The 24,750-nt window shown below is 55.5% G+C and overlaps 1 protein-coding gene across 3 annotated transcripts in view; it reads right to left on the bottom strand.

Moving 5' to 3' along the window:
• The window catches only part of AP2A2 (adaptor related protein complex 2 subunit alpha 2), a 58,334-nt gene that overhangs the window by 21,189 nt on the left and 12,395 nt on the right, over positions 1–24,750 (bottom strand). For 2 of the 3 annotated variants that reach the window (XM_037039149.1, XM_037039151.1), the window contains exons 2-4: positions 11,825–11,893; positions 3,353–3,495; positions 1,870–2,063 (exon numbers count right to left, since the gene is read on the bottom strand). In XM_037039149.1, coding sequence (XP_036895044.1) covers positions 1,870–2,063; positions 3,353–3,495; positions 11,825–11,893 — 406 coding nt within the window. The remainder of the gene's footprint in view (positions 1–1,869; positions 2,064–3,352; positions 3,496–11,824; positions 11,894–24,750) is intronic. The other variant, XM_037039152.1, reaches the window with a different exon arrangement.

The raw sequence follows: 24,750 nt of genomic DNA, 5'->3' as shown, positions 1-24,750 counted from the left end.
AGCGTGCAGGGTAAGGGTGCTTCAGCCTCTGCCGTGCCAGAGCGCATGCCCCCACTAGGGGGTCTGTCAGACACAGCCGCCTCCAGGGACTGCTCGCCCAGGAGAGAGTCCGCTCCCTGCTGCCTGCCCCCCTTCGAGGGACGGCACTGACTCACCCCGACTGCTGGAGGGCCCCGGGCTATGCGGCATCACGCCTCTCACCGTCTGCCTGGAGGTGCCCCCCACACATCGCCTCCGTCTCCAAAACAACCGACCAGGGGGCGCTGGTCCCTGCCTGCCCTCAGTGCTGCGGAGCACCAAGAGGCTGGGGGGCCCTCCCACAGGCCCCAGGAGGGGCTCTGCTCCTCTCCGTCTGCACACATGGCCCATCTTCATTTCAGGGAAATGTTCCTGAATTGTCCTCTGACTACATCTCAGAGATTATCTCTGTCTGCTCTCCATTTCATTCAGACAACAGGCATTTATCAAGCACCTACTATATTCCAGACACAATTCAAATGCTGGTAATAAAGCCAGAGCCACTGCGGACAGAAATCTCAGACCCCCCCAGTGCTTGCCTTCTGAGGGTGGGCCGGGGCCAGCATGGGAGGGAGGAAGGCCAGGGAAGGCCTCACTAGACCTGGGCTGCCCTGATGGGTGAGGGTCCAGGGTGCCATGCAGCCCTCAGTGGGGGGTAGCCCTGCGCCCGAATCCTCTCCAGCTTCTCTCTGGTGGACAGCCCCCACCCCTCAGTTCACTCGACCACCTCCAGTCCTTCTCCATCTCGGTGCTGCGCTCTCAGGGCTCCTCCAAGCACCCTACTGCGGCTGCCTGACCCGCGTGTGACGGTGTCCCAGGCTCCCCACCAGCTTCCTCAGCTGTGCATTCGAGCTCTTATTTCACTGGGCTATTCTGTGGTCTCTCCCTGCCAGACTTCTCGGTCTGCCCCTGCTGTGACCTTCCTATGACACTCCTGCAGAGCTCACACGGCCACCCTGCCACGGCAGTTCCTGCACTTGGTCTAGCCCAGGCTCTTCCACACGGCACGCTGACACGCAGACCCAGGTTGTCCTCGGCCACACGGCCCATCAGGTACACTGCAGGACACGGTGCATCAGCCCTGGCCTCCCCCAGAAGATGCCAGCAAAACAGGCCCCACTGCGACGACCAGATGTGCTAAGACTCTGCCCAAGGTCCTCTGGGAGAGCACCAACTTTTGAGAACCATGGCCCCAGAGCCTTGCTCCAGTGTGGGTGGGTACACTTCCTGACATCCTCCACCCTCACCAATGAGTCTCCAAGGGTCTCTGCCACGTTCCTGTGGCCAACTGTCCTGGAGGACCTTGTCCCCGAGTCCTGAGCAAGTGCCCTGGGCTGGGGCCGTCTGTCAGCCAGGCATGTCCCATGGACATGGCTCCCAGGCAGTCTCTAAGCTCAGCAGTGTCTGGAACGGGAGGGGCACCCTCCCTCCCAAAACCCCGAGACCAGGGTGGCCCAGTAGCGCTCTGAACTCCCCCAGAGCTGCCAGCTCGGCCCCATGCAGTGTCCCCCCCAAATTTGGGGGCGCGGGGTGATTTACAAAGAATTCTCGGCACCTGGGAGCATGGCCTTCCCCCACCACGACCGGGGAAAGGGTGAGAAGAGGCGCTGCACACACAGAACAGCTGCTCCTCCTTCTGCGGCCTGGGTGCGGCTGAGGCCACTTCTCGGTTTGGCTGCGCCTGGCCGGGGGCGGGGAGGCCAGACTGGGCTTCACCTGACGTCTAAACTGCATCTGGTCTCCCACTGCACAAAGTGCTGAGATTAACTCATTCTATGAACTATTAGAGTAGTTACACACTTGATACGTCTAACATGACAGACATATTTCAACGAGTCACAAGACACATACCCAGCTACGAGGATTTTCGGGATCTCCCCAGCAAACGCCTCGGCCATCTCGCGGCTGCCCACGTTGGCGACGCAGTGCAGGGCCAGACCCATGAAGGTGGGGTTCCGGCTGGCCAGGTCGTTCTTGATGGCGTTGTTGATCAGGCGGATCAGCTCGCTATTGGAGTTCACCAACACAGAGATGAAAAGGTAGCCCTGGGTCCGAAAAACGAGACGGCAAGGTGCTCAGCGCCAGCAGGTGCACGCGGCCTGAGGCCTCGGGCAGCCTCACACAGACTCGGGCAGCCTCTGTCAGGACCGCACCCTGCCTGCTGGGCTGCCGCGAGAGCCACGTTGGGGAGGGCCCATCTGCACCTGGGTGCAACGCCACACCTGTTACAGAAGCTGGGTCTCTGCTTCTGACTCTGCCATGAGAAAGTCCTGCAGGATGAACCTGAGAGGCAGGCAGAGGTCCCCACGGGAACCAGACACCTCGGCCCTCTCCCCAGTCCCCTCATTTGTCTGCTGACGTGGGTGAGGAACACAAGCTCACCGCTGTCCTGGAGGAACTGTAACTTAACAGCTCTACGGCGAATTCCAGAATCCCAGGTGACTGCCGTCCCCCTCTCTGGATTCAGTCTCTGCACACCCAGCCCATGTCACCCGACAGTCCATCCGCTCCCCACGCAGGGGCACAGTGAGTTCTCCACACCCATCTGGTCTTGGGAGGAAGACCCGAGTTGGCGCTGCTGCCCTTCCAGCTCGGCCCACACCACACCCAGTCCACCCCTCTCCCTCAGTCTCAGCTCGGGGCCTCACCAGGGCGCCCTCCCTCCCGGCCGCCCCTCTCTTCAGGTCCCCGCTGGGCACAGGCCAGGGCTGTAAGTCTCTGTTCACAGGGTGGCCGACGCCATCTCCCCACTGGCCCACACCTGCTTTTGGCTCACTACAGTCCAGGGGTCCTCCCGGCACCCAGCTCAGCCAATGGCAAACTCCAGTTCCTGTCGAGTGAATACTAAACGGAATTCCTGACACCTGCGGCGGTCTTAGTTCCTGTAAGCCAGGTCCTTGTGCAATAGAAGGAAGTGTCACTAGGTGACACTGGAGAGGTTGTGAAGACACAGCGCTGCTCCGAGATGACCAGGGCCACCTGAGAAGGTGCCTGGGGGCAGGAGCCAGCCCACGTGGGAGTGGCGCCCGTTCCAGGAACTGGAGCCGGGCCAGGGGCCACGAGGCTCTGGAGAGAAGACAGCCTTCCCTGCCCCTCCCTCTGAGGCAGACCTCACAGGGGCCCTCACGTGGCTGTAGGCAGTGGGGCCGTCAGCTGGCCCTAGGCAGTACCAGTGTGAGCCCATGGAAACGTCCCGGACTGTGCGGAAATTGTAAAGAAACGGCCACTGCGTTAAAAGACCCTCGCCCAGGGGGAGCCCCTGGAAGGCTGCGCTGGCACCCGGAGCCCCTCTTTGACACCAGCCTGCCCAGACACCACCTGCAGTGACACTCACAATCTGCTTCTCCGTGTATCTGTTGGAGCTCAGCAGGTTCACGGCCTCCATGTGCCCGAAGTCAATGTCATGGCCCAAGAGAAAGATGAAGAGCAACTTGCAGACATACTTCTTTTTACTGTAGCCATCGAGAGCCTTGTCACCTAGAAGGGAAACCAAGCTCTCAGCGGCAGAGACAAGCCAGGCAGCGCAGGAGCCCGCCTCCAGCGGGGACCGCGGCCAACCCACGCTGACCCTGCACCGGGCACAGGCGGCATCTCTGCACAAGGGGGTACAGCCCAGAATCCAGATGTCTGGGTTCCCTAAACCACAGAAACAGAAGACCTGAAGCAGGAGCTGTAGGCTCCCAGGACAGGTCACCCCTGAGCAGGCACCACTGGGGTCACACTCTGACCTGCCACCGTCCCCTAGGGCTCCTGGAGACAGCCCTGCCTTACACCAACATGTTAACAACCCCCCAAATAAATGTACTGGCCAGGCAGACGAGCACCACATACTCTCCCACCTCACATCAGCTCTAGGACACATCCCCCCATCACACCACACAGAAGGACCCAAAGGGCTCCACTCTCGACCCCAGCCAGCCTGTCCTGTCCTCACCAGATACCGTGGCACACCCCAACCATGTCGCCTGCAGAACAGAAAACACCCCTTTCGAGGCCCACTCAGCCCCACCATTATCAACACCAGAGGCACTTTAAAAATGTAGTGTTCCTTGGAGCCAGCCATGAGCAGACTACACAGAGGTGACAGCCAGGGGGGCTGGTGGTCTCAGTGACTTGGTGGCCGCAGCAAGAAACCAAGTCCTCTCTGTCCATGGCACCCAAGCAGGGCCCCAGCCTCAGCCCTGCCTGTGGTCAGATGGGCAGCAGAGGCAGCTTTGGCCCTGGGCTCTGCGGAGCAGCTCTGTGCGCCGTCCGGCCCATGATGGAGTTAAGTCAGGGCCGTGGAGCCTGGGTGTGGCCTGGTGAGGGCAGGCTGAAAGCTGCCCCTCCAGTGTCTGGTGCAGGGGGACCCCAGCATTTCCCCAGCAAGTTTCCAGCCATCAGCCCTTCCAGACCTGGCCCCCAGTAGCACCCACTCCAGGGGCTGTTGACCAAGGGGCAGGGTCAACACAGAGCTCGAGAGTGGCATTAAGGTGTCCTGCCTCAGGTACCACTCGCGTGTTCTAAGCCACTGAGGGCTCTGCCCCACGGCTCCCTGTGGCCAGAAACAGAAGCTCTGTTTGATGCACACGGCCCAGCTGTCTGTCTCCATCAAGAAAGTGTGAGTGCTGGCTCCACCAGCACCCCCCCCCCAAACACTCCCATCCCCCTGTCCCAGTCCCCCTCAGAGGCAAGGCCAAGGCCACAGTGTGCGCCAGGAGCCCAGGGTCCCGGTGGCCACCATGGGCACCGCCAAGCTTTGCTCTTCACTCCACAGGAGCCCAAGGCCACCCCAAACTACAGACGCATCATCAGGACCCCGGATCCGAGCGCCGCCAGTCAGCTCCCAATGTACGCTGGGTGTGCAGGTCCCAGGCAGAACCCCTGTGCACCTCTCCACTGTCCCACAAGATGGCACTGGAGAGGCACGAGAAAGAAGCCCTCCTGCAGCTGGGGGCGAGGACAGGACTCCGTGGTCCCATGGCAAACCTGACCCGATGCTGGTCAGAACCTTTGCACAGCCCTCTCAACACAAGCCCCGTGAGCAGACAGACAGCTGCCCACACCAGCGACCCGACTGCCCTCTGCACACCCTGCGTGGCCTGGCCAAGGCAGCGACTTTTGCTCTCTCCAGCAGGCTGAGCTGCGCCTGTGCTCCAGGGAGAGGCCTCCAAACCTGTCCTCCTCGGGGCTCTCCTTCAGCGCTGGAGGCCATGCTGTCCCCTGTGTCTCACCATCACCCTTACTAGAGCTCAGCATGCCCTCTGACAATCAGCCTTGGAGCCCACAGCGTGGCTCCCCACCCCACCCCACCCCCGCCGGCTGCACCAGCCTGAGACCGTCCTCCACAGGTCAGTTTCAGCACTGGGCCAGCCAGCCTTGTGGGCCCACCACTTCGAAACTCTTGCCGAGGCTTTTCTGAGCTGTGGATGGGGATGTCGACAGTGACAGCCATGACCCCGGCCTGCCAGTGGAGGTGGGGAGAGGGCAGGAGGGACAGTGGGCCACCCGCCCCAAAGTCTGTGTCCCTGGCTGTCAGCTCCTCCAAGGCCCACAGCTCAGCAGGCCCTCACAGAAGCAGGACACTGTGCCGGGCTGAGCAGTGGCGGGAAGGAGCGAGAGCACAATGCAGGCACAAGAGGGCACGAAAGACAGCAAGAGGCTTAGGGCAGGTCCTTCCTCACCCATCTCTCAGAGCTCAAATCTCTCTCCAACTATGTCCATCCATCCACGGAGCTCTTCATAAGGTTACTGCAGGTCTCAGTTCTGGAACTCCCACTTGTTCTTATTTCAAAATCTGCTGTGTCACCTGTGACATTTCCCAAGTTCCCTGTTGAAATTTCGGGTTTTGTTGATTTACATCTTTAACACGGTCAGCCTTGTTCCTGATCATATCCTATGCCTGGTACCGGGCCTCCAGGACTGTCTGCCGTCTCTGCTGTGGGCCAGACTGCCCAGGACCCCATGCTGGGTGTCAGACCTGGAAAACCCACTGCAGGGACCCTCGGCAGCCCCGCTGACTGCATCTCCCCCCAAGACAGGACTGTCCGTTCACCTCGTCTAGGTGGAAGACCTGAGGTCCCGTAAAGCATCCAGGCGTTTGGAGCCCCACCACACTGTGATGGGGCTTGCCCACCTCCCATCGCTCCTGCCCTGAGGGCACTGCCTTTGGGGGGTCTCAGTTCACAATGGAAGAAGGAAGGGGGTCTCCACTTTGGGTGGGCTCTGAGCTTTGACTTTTTCTCCTCTAACCAGGGCTGCTCACACCTGGGAGCCATCCTGTGGACTAGACAGCGTTGAGCAGCCTCCCTGGCCTTCCCCCACTAGGTGGCAGTAGCACCCTCCCACCCAGGTTGTAACAACTAAAAATGTCTCTAGATCTTGCCCAACGCCCCTGGAGACTTCCCAGGTCAGCAAAACCAGGCCTCTGCTTCCCACCTGTGCCTTGGGGGTCAAGAATGCTCTCAAGGTGCAACAGCTGAGGGCGGGGCCTGTGAGCACTGGGCGGACCTCCCCTTGGGATAAGGCTCAGTGACTGCTCCCTTCCTCAATGACGCTCTCAAGGTTTGTTTCATGCTGTCTTTTTTTTAATCCTCCCCAGAGAATACGTTTTTTATCGATTTTTAGAGAGAGCAGAAGTGAGAAAGAGAAGGGGAGAGAAGCACCGATGTGAAACAGAGACGCCGACCAGCCGCCTGCGGCGCAGGCCCACAGCCTCCTGCTGTCTGGGATCCCACCCCTCCCACCCCCCCACCCCCCCCACCCCCACCCCCCCGCGCCGGCCTCGCTGTGCCTCTTCCCAGGGTTTTCCGGGTAAAGGGCTGGTCTCCGTCTGCCAGTGCAAAGCGGCACCTGAGCACGCACACCGTGACGGTGCACAGGGCTCCAAGTGCAAGGCACGCAGGCACAGCAGGGGGAGGACTCAGTGAGGGAGCAGAGAAGCCCGCGCTCTTGTCCTACGACTGCACACTGCAGGGACATTTTAGACGCGCGGGTTAAATACGATGCACTAACATTCATTTTACTTTCTCAATGTGAGCACCGGAAAGTTCTGCATGCAACGCACAGTATTTCTAGGGGACAGCACGGATCTAGCATCTAACCTACTGCCCCGTAGCGGAACACACACCTGTGCAGACGAGGGACAGGTTTCCCTCACCTGCCACTGCTCCGGCACACACGTGCTCAACCAGCACTGACCGGTTAACGGCCAGGAGGGAGTCTCCTTCCCACACACCACAGTCACCTTAGACAGGCATGAGGGTGGGGAAAACAGCATCTACACTTGCAGCTGGAAGACTCACCGCCTGAACAGCCATGAACGTTTCACACCACAACTCTCATCCTCCCAGGACTTCGCTGCTGTTTCCACACCTGGATGTGGTCAGCGCAGCAGACACAGGCCTCCCCACAATGCAAGCCGGGGGCCACTGCCGGCTCTGCCGTCCTGGGCTCTCAAGCCACATGGCCAAGGGCTCCGCCCTTCCTGCCCAACGCCAGATCCTCGAGTGGGCAGTGTGCGCTCCAAAGCACCCTGGCGGCCAGCGCTGATCCTAGCAGAGCCGCACCATCACCTGCCGCCTCCCTGCACCTTTCACTGCTGTGACCCTCTGGACCCTGGGCCTCCCAGGGTCTGCTTCATGGACAGCCCGGCCCAAGATCAGCAGTGCCCATCTCACAGCTCAGAAAGGAGACGCAGCAGGTGAGGTGACTTGACAGGGTGGCACGTGTCCTAAGCATCAGAGCAGGACCCTCACCACCATGGGACACCCCTCCTTCAGGAAGGAATAGAAGCCACAGCCCCTCACCAGAGAAGGTGCCCGAACGGCATGCGAGCACATGCACAGGTGCCCCACGGGTTGGCCACGTGGGGAGTGCACATTAAAGCAGCAGGGAGGCCCCACGGCACACCCCGTGGAATGACTCGAGTCTGGAGCCTGGACACCGGCAGGCGCTAGGGGACTCGGAGCGGCAGGAAGCTCACCCACTGCGGCCGGGAATGCAGACCGGCAGCCCCTGAGGGAGACGGCTTGGAGGGTTCTCACGGAACCCAACTTGCTCTGGCCACGGCTCCCAGTGGCCGTGCCCCTTGGCACTGACCCAGAGGGGCTGAACGCCGACGCCCATGCCCACACAAAAACCTGCACACGGTGTTTACGGCAGCTTCTTCCTAACCGCAAAACTGGGAAGGGACCAGACGCCCTTCGGGAGGTGATGGGTGGCCAAGCTGTGGTCCACCCAGACGGCGGACTATGAACTCAGGGCGGAAAAGAAACGAGCTACCAGGTCAGGAGAAGCGTGGAGGAAACGTAAACGCATATTCCTGAGTGAGAGGAGCCACCCTGAAAAGGCTGCAGAGGGTCCGACGCCACCTCCACGACGCTCCGGAAAAGGCAAAGTGCGGCAGCATGAAGAGCTCAGCAGTTGCCGGGGTGGGGCGCACACAGGATTTTTAGGGCAATAATACCATAGTGGTGTACATCTGTCACTACACGTTTGTCCACACCCAGAGAACACGTGACACCAAGATGAACCCAATGCCAACTGGGGGCTCCAGGTGAGGACAGGTCAGTGCGGCCTCACTGACCGAGACAAAGGCACCATCTGCTAGGGCGTCCTTAACAGGGAGGCCGTGCACGGGGAGGCAGGACACAGTGGGAATCTCTGTGCCTTCCTCTTAATTTTGCTGTGAACATAATACTGCTTTGAAAGAATAGTCTTCATTAGAAAAGATAAATGAAAATACTTTATTTTTTTTAATTTATTTATTTTTTTAAATATATTTTATTGATTATACCATTACAGTTGTTCTATTCCCCCCCTTCAATCCCCTCCACCCACACCCTCCCTCCCCCACCATTCTCCCCCCCTTAGTTTATAACCACGTGTCTCAAGTTCTTTGGATTCTATATTTCCCCCACTATTCTCGCCCTCCCCCTATCTATTTTCTACCTACCATCTATGCTATTTTCTGTGCCTTCTCCCCTCTTCTCCCCCTCCCACCCCCCTGTTGCTAACCCTCCATGTGTTCTTCATTTCTATGGTTCCACTCCTGATCTAGCTGTCCTCTTGGTTTGCTTTTGTTTTAGGTGTGGTTGTTAATAACTGTGAGTTTGCTGTCCTTTCACTGTTCATCTTTTTCATCTTCTTTTTCTTAGATAAGTCCCTTTAGCATTTCATATAATAAGGGCTTGGTGATGATGAACTCCTTGAACTTGACCTTACTGAGAAGCACTTTATCTGTCCTTCCATTCTAAATGAAAGTTTTGCTGGATAAAGCAATCTTGGCTGTAGGTCTTTGGATTTCATGACTTGGAATACTTCTTTCCAGCCCCTTCTTGCCTGTAAGGTCTCTTTTGAGAAATCCGCTGACAGTCTGATGGGTACTCCTTTGTAGGTGACTGTCCCCTTATCCCTTGCTGCTTCTAGGATTCTCTCCTTCATTTTGGTCTTGGCTAATGTAATTATGATGTGCCTTGGTGTGTTCCTTCTTGGGTCCAACTTCTTTGGCACTCTCTGAGCTTCCTGGATTTCCTGGAAGTCTATTTCCTTTGCCAGACTGGGGAAGTTCTCCTTTATTATTTGTTCAAATACGTTTTCCACTCGTGGCTGTTTCTTTCCCCCTTCTGGTACCCCTATAATTCGGATGTTGGAACGTTTAAAGATGTCCTGGAGGTTCCTAAGCCTCTCCTCATTTTTTTGAATTCTCATTTCTTCATTCCTTTCTGGTGGGATGTTTTGTTCTTCCTTCTGGTCCATTCCATTGATTTGTGTCCCCGTTTCCTTTCCATCACTATTGGTTTCCTGTGCATCTCCCTTCATTTCAATCAGTCTAGCCCTCACACGTTCCTCTAATTTGTAACTTTGTTCCTCTAATTTGTGACTATAATCAACCAGTTCTGTGAGCATCCTGATAAATAGTGTCCTGAATTGTGCTTCTGAGAGGCTGGCAACGTCTCGGTCGCTTAGAGTTATTGGCTCTGGGACTTTGAGTTCTTCTCGCGCCATCTTTCGGGTTGTTCGTGCCTGTTCCATAGCAGGATCAGAGCCCTAAAGTGTTCACTAGAACAGGGCAACTCAGTCGCTGGGTTGTGACGTTGTATGTGGGGGCGGGGTCAAAGAGGGACAATGGCGTCCCGTCTGCCGCCTGCCGCCCTGGCCCTCACCGGTGCTGAAGGGCAACTAAGTCACTGGGTTGTGATGCTGTATGTGGGGGCGGGGTCAAAGAGGGACTATGGCGTCCTGTCCACCGCCTGCCGCCACGGCCCTCACCGGTGCCGCAGTTGCTGCCGTCAGTCACCGGGCCCACGCTTTTCGTCCCACTGCACGCGAGTGTGCCACCGCCGTCAGCCCTTGCCCCCTGGGGCCTGCGTGGTCTGTCTCACTGTGCGCGAATATGCACCCGCGGTCTGCCCCGCACCCCAACTGGTTCCCGTCTGCCTGCGCGCCTGGATCGGGGGCCCTGTCCTGCCCGACCCTGCTCACTGCTGGCTCCGCCCCTCTTACCGTCCCCGTTGAACGGTTAGATGTAGTCGGACTTCCGTATAATTCAATTTTCTGTCGTTTGGTTGTGTCTTTGTTTCTCCAAAGCTTTGTTGTATTCAAACTTGGTTGTGGGAGAAGGCACAGTGTTTCCACCTATGCCTCCATCTTGGCGGAAGTCCCAATTCATTGAAAATACTTTAAAGCAATGAAAGTTCTAGACCTCGCACTCAAAAACACGCACTGAGCAAACCATTCTGGGCGCGTCCCAGGCCCCTAGGCGCGTCCCTGGGCTGAAAGCGTCACAACACGGCACTTCCCCGGGGGGGGTCGGCAGGGGCACAACCAGTCACTGATCCCCTGAACCCCACTAGCCTTCCCATCCCCTGGCAGCACAAGGGAGCTTCTGCCAAGGAGTCCTGTCTTCCTGCCCCCACGACCCCTCAGGGCCGGTCCCAGCCCTATGCTCTACCCACGATTTTTGGGAAGCTTCAGCCAGTCTCTAAAGTCTGCGCAGAGACTTGAACAAAGTCTCAAACCTGTAAGAATTAACTAAAACACTAAGGCTTAAAGGGCTAGGCAGCCCTTCCCAACTAGGTCCTTTAGACTGCAAACCGACACTCTACAGGTGCACCCCCACAAAAGGGGGGGCCAGGCAATGTCACCAACACCGCAAAAACACGCCAACACAGGAAGTGCTTGGATCCCTTGATGAAGCTCCACACAAATCCCCAGTGGCCTTGGGTAGAGCATGTCTTCATCAAGGCTCCCACTCGGAGCCCCGTGTGCGGGTCTGCTGGTTCTCACACTCGGGGTCCCCAGGGGTCCCCAGGGGCCAAGGCCTTCGTGGAGGTCGCTGGTCTAGAGCAGCCTCCTCCAGCTCCGGGAAGAGCCCGGGTCTCAGCGGCACCACACTAGCTGATCTACTCTGAGCAAACATCAAAGGACTTGAGAACAACCAGCAGGCTGACCTGAAACACTTTTAAATTCTACACAGCCATGCCAGTAACTGTAACTAAGAACTTAACTTTGGTTTGAAGTGAAAAAAAAACAAAAAACATTACAGGATTAAGACCTGGCTGGTGTAGCTCAGTGGGCTGAGCACGGGCCTGCAAACTAAGAGGTTGCAGGTTCAATTCCCAGTCAGGGCACCTGCCTGGGTTGTGGGCCAGGTCTCCAGTGGGGGATTCATGAGAAGCAACTGATCTATGTTTCTCCCCCTCCCTTTCTCCTTCCCTTCCCCTTTCTCTAAAAAAAGAAATAGATAAAACCTCTAAAAAAAAAGATTAAGTCCCTCCCATGTGAAATTGACAACAGAACATTTGGTGAGGCCACACATACTTACCTTTGAATTTCGATCGAATGTTTGCCAGCTCCTTGTTTATTCTCTTTATTTCTGCTTCTTTACTTTTGCCTGAAAATAAGCACAAATGCATTAACTGACGTCTACACACACACTTGTTCCCTGAGGAGACCGGTGCAGAGCAGAGAGGGCAGAATCACTGCTTTCAGAAGCCGGAGGCACCGAGCAACCACCTCCGACCAGACCGCCTCTGCCTGTGGCTCAGTGGGCAGCACGGCCTCCAGTGCACACGGGCAAGTTTCCCTCGCAATGACGCCTTCGGCTCACCCTCTGGCCCCAGTTCTGGAACGAGAGGCACGCAAATACCTGCTGAGTGCTTCCCAGCTAACAGCTCCCTCCTAAAAGTGACTTTCACTGCCACAGACCAGTTTTACGGTATGAACTTCTGCCACTGTGGGCTTCTAGCCCCCTTCTAGCCCCCTGTGCAGCCCACCAGCCCTCAGACTCGGACCACCCCTCCCACTCCACAGCGCTCAGGGAGGCGCGGGAGCCTCCACGACACGGTGGCGGTCCAGCTCCGCCGTGGGTCTGCGGCGTGGTGGCCTTAGCCCCACAAACGTGCATGTACGGAGCGCACCAGCATGGCACGGAGGCCGGACCGCGTCCGCTCCCCCCACCAAGACCTAGAGAGTGCAGGGCTGGCTGCGCACGCCCGGCAGAAGTACAAGGAGTCTTTCACCATGTGGGAGCAGGTGAGACGCTGTGCTTCTTGTCACAGAAACACAAGCCTGTGAGTTTCCACTGCTCTTTGGAAGCAGGACCCAGTTTACTGCTACAGACCCTGTCCAGGGGCATCCTTGGTCCAGCGGCTGCACTGCCAGGGGGAGAGGTCCGAGCAGCCGCTCCCTGGTGCTCAGGCTCACCAGCACGCTCCTCCAGACGCCCTCCCTGCCCACCCACTTGGCCTCCTCACCACCCCTTCTAGGACCCATCCTGGGATCCCCAGCAAGGCAGCCCCCTCTCCAGGACACTCCCAGAACACCATCATCTTTCACCACTAACTTGCTGATCAACAGTGCCTAAAATCTGCTGAATTACGGCAACACTCCTTTCCAGAAAGCCCCCAGCAGAGTGGCGGTAAGGACAGGGTCGGGGGACAGGCTCATCAGCAGCCAGGCTGAGGGGCAGGGACTTAGGTTAGAACCACTTCCCACCCGGGGGAGCTGCCAGACCCCTGGGGTGATGGTGGGGGCCCCACAGCTTTAACAGAAAAGTCCGAAACAGTCCGCTCTAGGGAAGGAGTGTGCAGCCTGTGAGCGGACCAGGGCACCCCAACCTCCTTTTGGCCAGACTCTCACGCCCCACCCTGCACTCCTGCCAGTTCCTCCTGGGGCAGGTCAAGGACCAACTTGTGCTTGAACTCCCCTAAGAAAGGGGTATCTCGTTGAAGCAGGTTTTCGGACCTGGCAGAAAGGCCCGTGAGAGAGCCCAGGAGGCTCCTGCTGCTCACACCTAAGGACTGCAGGTGGCTCCACACAGCCCGGACAGAGTGTGGATGAGGCACTGTGCACGCGCATGTGTGCGCACCTGGGTGTGCATGTCTGTGCCTGTGTGTACACATGTGTGCCCACACGCCTGTCCGTGTGCGCACCTGGGTGTGTACTCCCCACAGGTGTACAGGAACCTGTCTCTGTGCTCCCTGCTCTGGGGTGCCAGTAACCGACCGTCGCCCTGGGGACCTCTCCTCATCTGGCAATGCCTACATCAGGAGTGCAGCCCACAGACACGCCCGGCACTGGGTCATGGTCTGCCTTCGCTCCGCACAGCAAGGCTGCCCCAGGTGTCAAACCCTGCACACACCCAGGGGTTCCGCCAGAGCAAAGTGCTGCCCTAGGTTCCGGGTGCCCGTCCCAGGGAAGGTCTGAAGGAAGTCCGTGGGATAGTGCTGGCTGTTAGCCCACGCGCAGATTCACACACCAACTCACAACGTTAGCAGGCCTCTCCCACTGCACACCACCAAGCCATCACCCCCTGCACGGCGGGGCAGCCTGCGCCCGGGCTGGCGGGCCTTCCTGGGAATGCCAGTTCCCGCTCGCTCAAGCTGCACTTCTTCCCAGACAGTGGGCCTCACCCAGAACTTGGCCGCCCCACACTGCTGTGAGCTAGTCTAGCATAAAAACTTATCTTTTTAGATAAAGAATCCACTCTGAGGGAGGGGCAGGGTTATTGCCCTACAAGCGACACTGACTTCAGAGGCCAATCTTAACCAGGTCAAGTGCCAGCAGGAGCCACAGGATGCAGCGACATGCCTCACCATGCCTGCAGTCTGACCTCTGTTCCACCCCACACCAGCTCTATCAAAAATGTGGCGGGTCTGTCCCCCACTGAAGACACCCAGCCTGTAACAGGCATCCCCGCAGTGGACTTAGGAGCCCTGCTAGCTAATGAACAACCTGGACTAGCCCTCAACCTCTGCCCAAAACAAGTCACCAGCACGAAGTACGACGGTCTGGGTCACAGGCCCTGCTGAGAGCTCCTAAGCTGGCAGAATTGTGCTCCCACCCCCTCCCGCCCCCTCCTGGAACAGCGTGTTGGTCAGTGTCTTCCCCTGGCTTGTGAGGTGAACTGGCCAGCAGACAGTCAATGTCTTGGGAAGCAGAGTACAGAGGCCTGTCTGTCACACAGCTCATTACAGGACACCAAGGCACCCAAATGTTAAGGAGAAGTCTGAAATTCTCAGTAAAATTTGCTCTAAATAGAGACTTTTCATCTGTGTAAGAGTTCACCAAGTGAGTCAAAAGCCCAAAATTGGCCAAAAAGCCTATTTTTGAAGGAAGGTACCATTGCTAAAATTACGCTGAAGGCGGTCAACACAGCGAACTGTGGAACAAAGGCAGGACAACCGCCAGTCCAGGCCCTGCGAGCTGCACTGACGCTGGGCCATCACCCCCACCTCTCCACACCTCAGCCTCTCCACCGATGGCCACCACGAGGGCCGCAGCAGGGCACACGAGAAAGCTCACACGGAGCCCTGTGGCCACAGGAAGCTGTCCGGCACCATTAGGGGCCCTCTCTCCTCGTCCTCCTCAGTCGAGCACGAGAAGCCCGCACTCAAAACAGCCTCCCCGACAGCCCCTGGAACGACAGAGCTCGAGGAAGAGGAGGAGCTGCTGTGCCACAGAAGGCGAAGCCACAGGGACTCCAACCGATGCCCACGGGTGCTCTTGTCGGCCTTGTCCGGCTAGAATTCACTCACTGAAAGCACAGAAGGCACAGGCCTTGGGGCGTTCAGAGCGGTGCAGCCACCACCGCAATGCGACTCCCCGAAGCCCGAGTCTCCCCAGGAAGGAACCCGCCCCCACCAGCAGTGGCTGGGCAGCCCCCCAACTCCCCCCTCACAGCGGCCTCTTTCAGGAGCAGACTCTCCACAAGGTCTTTCCTGATGGGCTCCTTCCCCTTCGTGGCGCTTTCACGGCAGTGAGGATCAGCGCGCCTTCCCTCTCAGTGTGGGCTAAGGTCGCGTCACACGGATGTCATCGCCCGACCGCCGGGGCCGTTTCCGCTCTTTGGCCACTAGGAACACTGCTGCTGTGGCCATTCCACCCAGTTTTGGTGAGCACGCCTCCTTTCTCTTGGGTGTACACCTAAGAGCAGGACGGCTGAGCCACAGGGTTGCTCTGTGTGTGACATCTGGAGGAGTGACAAGCCGTTCCCCAAGGGCAGCACCACTCTGCGTCACCACCAGAAGGGGACGAGCCTGCCAGCCTCGCCGCACCTCTGCCGACACACATTCCTGCCACCACTTGGTCGCGGCCTCCCTGGCAGGTGTGCGGTGGTACCCGGCTGCGGTTCGGTTTGCATCTGCCTCGAGGCCCTTCACGCACTCACTTGGACACCTATGTCCAGGAAGCAAATGCAAACACTGTATCCCCTTTTGATTCAGTGTTGTGGGTGCAGCCATTCAATAAGACACACGAATTTCAAGTGTTTTCTCTCACTCTTGGGTTGTCCTTTCACCTCCCTGATAGCTCTTTGTAGCACAGAAATGTTTCGTTTTGATGAAGTCCACTTTATCTTTTGTTTAAAGATTTCATTTATTTATTTTTAAAAAGAGCCCTGGCTGGTGTAGCTCAGTGGACTGAGCGTGGGCCTGCGAACCAAAGAATCGAGGTTCGATTCCGTTAGGGCACACGCCTGGGTTGCAGGCCAGTTCCCGGTAAGGGGCCGGCAAAAAGCAACCATACACTGACATTTCTCTCCCCCTCTCTCCTTCCTTTCCCCTCTAAAATTAAATAAATAAAATCTTCAAAAAAAAGAAGTCATTTCCCTAGATGACAAAAATTTATTCCTGTTTTCTCACTTCACAGTCTTAGCTTCTGCACGTCCGTCTACCCCTGCCCTGAGTTAACTCGGTGCGGGTGTGAGACGGGGCCCAGTCCCACCCTTTTGCACGTGGCTCACGCAGCTAATGTGGGCCCCATTTGTTTAAAAGACTGCTCTTTTCCCTAGTGACCAGTCTTGTCACTCTCGTCAAAACCCAGCTGATGGGAAACGCGAGGGCTCACCTCTGCACTCTTGGTCCAGTGGGCAGTCTGCGCATGCCCTCAGTCCAGAACAGCGCCTGCCTGTCCACACTGAGGGCTGGCCTGCGTACAGCCTTCTGTCCCGTGGTGTCCCTGTCTGACACTGGAGTCAGCGCAATGCTGGCCTCATAGAATGAGCTGGGAAGTGTTCCCTGCTCTAGTTTTTCAAAATCTGTAAAGATCAGTACTGACTATTTAAATATTTGGTAGAATTCACAAATGGAGCTACCTGTGGGCCAGGCTTTGCCAGGCTTTGTTCTTGTGGAAAGTTTTTAAATTACTGATTCAATCTCTTCACTAACTATAAGTCCATTCAGATTTTTTTTCCTTCTTGAGTCAGTTTCAGTTACTTATGTCTTTCTAGGAATTTCTCTCTTATCTAAGTTAGTTAACTTTTGGTACACAATTACTATTCGAGGTACTCCATTCTCATCCTTTTCATTTCTGCAAATTCAGTAATCATGTCTTTTCACTCATTCCTGATATTAGAAAATTTTTTAAGATTTTATTTGTTTATTTTTAGAGGATATGGAAGGGAGGGAGAAAGAGAGAAAGAGAAACATCAATATGTAGTTGCCTCTCACAGGCCCCCAACTGGGGACCTGGCCCACAACCCAGGCATGAGCCCTGACTGAGAATCAAACCAGCGATCCTTTGATTCACGGGCACTCAATCCACTGAGCCACACCAGCCAGGGCTGATTTTAGAAACTTGAGTCGTCTCTCTTTTATCTTAGTCGGTCCAGCTAAAGGCTTGTCAGTTTTGTTGATCTTTTCAAAGAACCAACCTTTGAACTAATCTTTATTTTCTTCTGCTTACTTGGGTTTGTTAGCTCTTCTCCTGATTTATAAGATGAAACATTAGGTTAATGGTTTGAGATCTTCTTTTTTTAATGCTAGAAATCCCCCCACCCCCAAGCACTGCTTTCACTGTATCCTCTAAGTTTTGGTATGTTGCATTTTTTTTTTTAAATGGAGAAATCCTGTAAGATACTAGCATTTTCTTTTTTTTTTTTTAAGATTTTATTTATTTATTTATCTTTAGAGGGGAAGGAGAGAGGGAGAGAAACATCAATGTATGGTTGCCTTTCATGCATCCCCTGCTGAGAGTTGGCCTGCAGGGAACCGGCCTGCAACCCAGGCATGTGCCCTGACTGGGAATGGAACCGCGATCCTCTGGTTCGCAGGCCCGCGCTCAATCCACTGAGCTACACTGGTATGTTGCATTTTTATTTTCATTTATCTCAATTTGTTTAATCTCACTTGAGTTTTCTTCTCTGCCCCATGGGTTGGATAGAAAGGCACCTAATTTCCACACGTTTGTGGACTTCCTCCTGTTTCTGGTCTCTACCCTCACTGCACGGTGGCCGCATGCTCAGTCCTGCTCGGTGTACCGGAACTTCTGCCATGGCCTCACGTGTGGCCTGCTCCGAACAACATCCTCGGACACTAGGGCGGAGCGTGTGTCTCCCCTCTTCCTGGGCGGAGCCACCTATGGGTGGCCGTCAGCCGCGGTTGGGCCATAGTGTTGGAGACTCCCACACATTCCTGACCTTCTATCCATCCATCTCCATTTCTGAAGGCAGGGTATTAAACCCCCAGCTATTGTTGCTGAATTGTCTATTTATCTTCTTGTATCTTGAGGCTCTGTTACCAGGTGTACATATGGTTATAACCTTATAAATGTGTTCATGAAAGGGTCACTGTCCTTGAGGGATTGACTTTTTATCGTTGCAAAGTGTTCTTCCACGACCCAGAAAGCGACTTTGGCCTTCAAGTCCGCTTTGTCTGAAGTTGCTGTGGCTGCTCCGGCTCCCCACCGGCCACTGCCTGCCCATCATTCCTCTTCCCTCACTTGTACCTTTCAGCGTAGAGAGCCTCTTGAACACAGAACATAGTCTCTTGGAATCTCTTCTGCCCACCTCTGCTTTCTAATTCAAGCAGCTAGCCGTGTACACTGAAGACGATTACCGACAAGGGGGACTGACAGCTGCGTCTCACTGTGTTTGCTGGGTGTCTGGTGTCTCCCATCGCTGTCTTTTGTGTTACACAGTATTTTTAGCACACCGATTAATTCCCTTGTTTCTTTTACTACATTTTTCAGTTACTTTCTTAACAGATAGCCAGGAATTACAATTAACAACTTAAAACAATCTAGTTGGGTTAATATAAAGTTAATTTTAATAGGATAAACTTTGCTCCAACATAGCTGTTCCCTCCCCTCCTTTGGGCCATCATTGTCACGCAAATTACATCTTTACAGTTATGAGCCCGCCTTATAGTTTTATTTAAACTGTTAAAATCAATTAAAATTGTTTCATGCAGTTGTCTTTTAAATCAAATAGGAGATGAGAAGCACGGAGATGAAAAGGACAGTTGTACTGCTTTGTATTCACCCCGCACCCCACTCCCTCTGATCACCCCACACTGTTGTCAGTGTCCACGGTGACACATGTATGGCTTCTGTTAACCCTTTCCTCTTCCTGGTCAGATACCCTGACCGCCATCAGTCTGCTCCAGGTGTCCTTGCCTCTATTTCTATTTTGTTCGTCTGGTTATTCTGTTCATTAGATTCCACATATAAGTGAGATCATATGGTATCTGTCTTTTTCTGAATGGCTGATTTCACTTGGTCTAATGCTCTCCAGGTCCATCCATGCTGTCACAAAAGGTAAGAGTCCCTCCTTTTTCAAAGCCACGTAGTACTGCATTGTGTGAACACGCCACAGCTTTTTACCCACTCATTTGCTGATGGGCATTCCGGCTGCGCCCGGACCCTGGCTACTGACTTGAATTTTGTAACATGTACAACTTCCATGAACAATATTTGTTTGTAAGTGCACATTTTTAAAGCCTGCTCTCAAGCGAAGCCAATGTATGGAATAGACTGTAGCTCTGAGCAAGCTGCACTAGATAAAGGCAAATGCTGCACCAAAGGTGGAAGCTTTTACCCAGAAACACAATGCCCCTCACAAACTTGGGGGGTCTGTCTCCAAGCACTCTTTCTGCCTCTGCTTCCACCCCTCCTTCCTGGGACTCGTGGACACGTCAGTGTGCCTGGTGGCACCCCACAGGTCTCTGACCTTCACTCTGTTCACCTTCTGTCCCCTAGACTAGACCCAGTTTGCCTACAGAGTGACCTTTATGGGTCTCCACAGGCCGACTGTCAGCTCCCTGATCCTTTCTTTTGCCAGTTCAAGTCTACTGTGGAGCCCTCTGGAGAGTTTTTCATTGTAACTGTTGTATTTTCAACCCCAGAACTTGTTTGTTTTTTTTTTAACAATTTCTGATTCAATTATTGATATTCTATTTGGTAAGAGAAAATATCATTCTCATATTCTCCTGTAATGACTTAGACAACGGTTTCTGTTAGTTCCAGGGACATTTATAGTAACCAATTCCTTGTCAGTAAGTCCAACATGGAACCCTTGCAGAGTTTCTACAGACTAAAGACGGTGCCTTAGATGACACACCCTTCCCAGGGACGTGGCTGCTGCTGCGGTGGCAGCTGCTTAGTGACTCCCCAGACCTTGTCATGAAGTCTGGAACCCTCTCGTTACAGCCACCAAGGTCTTGCTCAGCAGCCGAGTGCTCAGGGACCTCCTCAACTGCCTCCGGCCGGTGAGTGCCCAGACGCTCCAAGGGACTGAGGAGCACTTCCCCACCGAGCCTGTGACAGCTCCGACTCTGTCTCCGCTTCCTCCCTGCACAGGGTCAAGGGACCCCAAGGTGACAGTCAGAGGCCCTCTCCATTCAGCCCTAGACACACAGAGTCCTGCTTGTGCGCAGCCTTCTGGGTCTACACAAACCTACAAGAGCTTTCCAAAGCCCCGACAGCGTGGCATTCCTGACACCTGCCTTGTCAGGTCCTTTGCCTCCAACTGTGATAAACGACTGCCACTGCCCGTTTCCCACAGACACACTCAGGATAGGGCTCCTCCCACTGAGGGAGGCCAAAAGACGCTAAGCTCCGTCCACGGGGCATCTGAGATGCGAGGCCTCTGAGACAGTGAGACGCTCTGCAGGGCTCTGGAGGCCGACTACGGCCGTCCCTGCAGCAGCCGGTGTTCACAGCGGCCACAGGCCATGAAAGAGGAGAGTGAGAGGGGGTCCGGCGTGCAGTGCAGCTTTTCTCCAATAAAACCTCCTAAGATTGTTTCTCTTGTACCGCCAGTGTCTTCACTGCTTCTGTGCAGGAGTCCACTCCACCCAAAGGGCATTTCTCCTACAGATTCAAAGCCACTGTGACAAGAGAACTAGAACTTGACCACCCTTGTCTCCCGTCACTCCTGATTTCTAACTCTCTGAAGTCCACCTTTGCCTTTCCATCCCACTGCCTTGGTTCAGACCCTCGCCGTCTCTGCTGGACCAGAGCATCCTCTCCCTGACTGGCTTCCCTGCCTCTGAGTCCAGTGTAAAACCCATCCTCTGCGTGCAAATGACCACTCTACCAATACAAAAAAAATCGCATCGTGTCGCTCTCCTGTTTAACATGTGTCAATAGCCCCCATTCTACAGGAGTGTCTTACCTTCTTCTGCCACATCCCCACCACCCACTGGGCACTGCCCCCACTAGGAACAACCCGGGACTCCAGGAGTGTGTCCTGCTGCACTCAGGGCTCTCCACAGGGGGCTGCAGGGTGCCCCCCTTTCCTGGACCCGCCAGGCAGGACCCGGCGGGCATTACCCACACGGCACGGAGCCAGCCGCTCCCCTAAGCTGATGACCACCCCACCCCTCTCACCACCAGCCACTCGGCACTCCAGGGGCTGAGCTACTCCAGGGACGGGGCCACGTCTCAGGACCTTCAGTGTTCAGCGCGTGAGAGGAGCCACGCTTGCCACGCGGTCTCCCATCCCCCTCGACCCAACCGCCTTTCACCTTCCTCTTGGCTCACTCTACAGCAGCCACGGGGCCTCCTGCTGTTCCCTCCCCTGCTGGGGATCTTCCCCTGCGAAGGCCTCTGTGCTCGCTGCTCCCTCGGTCCAAAGTGTCCTCCACTGACTCCTGTCTGGCCCAGTGCCTTAAATCCTCCCAGCCACGCTCTTCACAGCAAGCCCAGCCCTGGTCACCCTGTCAGAAGCTGAAAACCCACCGCTCCACACTCCCCATCTCCTTGCCTCCTTCATCTTCCACTACTGTGCCTGCCACCTGCTCACGAAGACAAACTACCTTGTCCCCGTCGGTCTGCACCCCCCCCGAGCACAAGCCCCACCAGAGCAACACTGGTACCTGCCTCGCGCACGCTGCAGCCACAGGGCCCCGGGCCGCCCTCCGAGAGGCGCTCAGCAGGCCTGAGCGAGGAGGGCGTGCCCCGCATGCAGTGTGTGCTCAACGCAGCAGCACACAGCTGCCTACTGACAGTGGCCCCCGACAGTCCCCAGTTCAGCCAGGGGACAAGGGACATGTGCTAGACACTAGGGTCTCCACCTATGCAGAGGTATCTTTTCTCGGCTCCCTCTGAGGGCCCCCTCCCCTCACCCAGCCTGTCGGAGTCCCACCTGTTCGTCCCACAAGTGAATGCTCTACCCTCCCCACCTCCACTGCGACCAAAACCTCTTGTCTAGACTAACGACTGTCCCGGCCGCTCCGGGCTGTGCCGACTGCTTCCCCTGGAAGAAGCCTGAGCAACCTTGTAAATATACCCAGGCCTGTCACTCACCTGATTCCCTCCGCAGCTCCCTGTAAGACACTAGGAGGAACGCAGGCTCTGCACCCGCCCGGGGCCTCTGCCCAGCAGCCCACGCTGTCTGTGGCGCTCCCTCACTCCCTCAGGCTGGGAGCTCCAGCCACACAGGCCCTCCCTGCTCTGAAGCAGAGCCAGCTCCGTCCCACCCCACATCTCTCCCCTCACAAGGCCCGTCCCAGACGGCTTCAGGACCCAGCTTATCTGTCACTCCTTCAGGAGGCCTCTGCCAACGCCCTACCCGAGGTAGTCTCCCTGTGATCCCCTACCAGGATGAAGCATATTCTAAAAAATATTTCGATTTTTTTATCCTCACCCAAGGACAGTGTGAGAGAGAGAGAGGAAGGGAGAGACAGATACACCAATGCAGGAGAGAAGCATCAACTGCTTGCCTCCCACGTGTGCCCAAACTGGGAATTGAACCTGCAACCTATCGGTTCCGAGACAACGCTCCAGCCAACAGAGCCGCGCAGGCCAAGGCTACGTCTGTTTAAAAGGCGGAGTTCAAAGTCACTCTTCGGGGCCCTGGTCTGTAGCTCAGCTGGTCCCAGCGCACCGTCCCAGTGAGCCAAGAATGTGGATTGGCTCCCCCGTGGGGACACAGCGGCAACCAACCAGTGAACACACACATAGGTGGAACAACACAGGGACGTTCCTCTCTCGCTCTCCTCCTCTTCCTCTCTCTCTCTAACATCAATTCAAAAAACAAAATAAAGTAACTCTGGGAACTTGGGTATCCAAACTCCTCTGGATTGATGCCTCACCAAGAACAGTGGCTAGTTGACGCTTACGCCCAGAGAGAAATTTCCGTTGACTACATTCCTTCACCAACAAAAACCCCTCACAATGCACGTGGCGTCCACGAGGCTGAGCGGTGTCCACCAGACACCGCTCCCTCGCTCTGACTTCCTGGTGCCAGGGCCCTGCACGCCACGCCCGTGAGATCCACTCTCATTGTGCACGGGGACAAGGCCCTCCCTGCTCACTTGGTCCAGGTAAGAACCACAGCAAACGTCACAGAGTCACACGCTGCCTTTAAAGTTCCACTTACAGACTCATGGAAAACAAGCTGTATGGTGAGAACTGCCTGCCCGAGTTGCATTTCGTAATAAAAGGTAATTTCACTTCATTTAAAACGGAAAACATACAAGTATCAAAAGTTAAGTTACTCTTTCCCAAGGCCTTCCCTCAAGCAGTGAATAATCCACAGCATAAACGACGGTCACCAAGGCTCCCGTGTGTGTGACGTATAAAATCAGCCAAAAGCTTATTGAAAGGGGACGACCGCACGGCCATCCTGGACCTGGCACACAGACGGTCACACGGTAACTGACTGCAGGAGGGAGGACCCGCAAGGGGCGAACCTTCTGGGACGAGAGCTGAAGAGGCTCAGGGGTGGCTGCGCAGACGCCCGCGGTCTGGTCCACAGCAGAGCCACAGCCAGGCAGCCCGCCCGCCCCCCCAGTGCCAGCAGACGGCCACGGGGCCCCCCTGGAAGAGCCCGAGCACTGAAGTTCCAGGCTGGGCAACACACTGAGGAGAGCACCAAGTGACGGGCTCATGGGACGGGGAGACGCCCCTCCAGAGAGGCAGCAGCCAGGCTCACAGGACCCATTTAATCCCCATACCCTGAGAGGGCCTGAGGGCTCATTGTGAGGAAGACAGAAAAGCCCATGGTGCCATGCGAGCCCCCCATAAAACAGAGACCCTCCCCCAACAGAGGCCAGGCAGGGAAGCCTCTGCAGAAGCCCTGCCCACATGGGCCAATGCCGGTGTGCATTCATGGCGTGCATTCCTGGACAGACTCCGCCCACCAGGCGTCCAGAAAGGCCCAGGACAAGAGCCAGAGACCCAAAGAAACCTGCAGAGAAGGGGCTCAGAGCACAGCGGCTGTGCAGAGAAGGAGACTCCAAAACAATGAATATTTGTTTTTTCCTAAAGATTTATTTACTATTGGGGGGAAAAGAGTAGGACAGAAACATCCACATGTGAGCGATACGTGAATCAGTCACCTCTCGAGTGCCCCCTACTGGGGACCTGGCCTGTAGCCCAGGCACGTGCCCTGACTGGGGATCAAACCCACAACCCTTTGGTTAGCAGGTTGGCACTCAGTCCACTGAGCCACAGCAGCCAGGGCACAATGAATATTCTCTTTTTTCTTTTTTTTTTAATTTAATTGTGGTTCAAGTACAGTTCTCTGTCTTTTTTAATATCCTTACATAAATAAGAGAAAATACAGCTTTCAGAACCAGATGCCACCAAAGAATAAGAAAGCCCTGAAATTATGAAAGTGAGAACAGAAATTCAAAGTTCAAAAGAAGAGCCGGGAGGACCACGGTCACACCCCAAAGCTGGGGGCTGAAGAGCAGCAGGTGCGTTTAAAGCAGCAAAGCCAACGGGGATAGCTAATTCCAAACAATTAAAGCTGAACCACTCTTCTCCCTGAGAAGGGCACTTTCCAACGTGAATTAGGTGCTGCACATTAATCAGATCCAATGTTGTGGTAAGTGCAGAATGGGAGAAGGAAAGCCTAGGTAAGCTAACCCTCACCTTCCACAGCAGTAAGTCAATAAACAATTCCTAAAGGGGGAAAAGCCACAAACGGTATGAACAAGTGATTTAGAATTAGTAGGTAATCACATATTTAAAGTAAGCATGAATATAAATGGCTAGTAAATGAAAATAATTGACTCTGAAGTT

The sequence above is a fragment of the Sturnira hondurensis genome, unplaced genomic scaffold (assembly GCF_014824575.4).
Source record: "Sturnira hondurensis isolate 20B ecotype Veracruz unplaced genomic scaffold, ASM1482457v3 Scaffold0025325, whole genome shotgun sequence".
Classification (NCBI taxonomy): domain Eukaryota; kingdom Metazoa; phylum Chordata; class Mammalia; order Chiroptera; family Phyllostomidae; genus Sturnira; species Sturnira hondurensis.
Note: the sequence above shows the minus strand (reverse complement) of the source record. Positions and strands in the feature narration are given on the sequence as shown.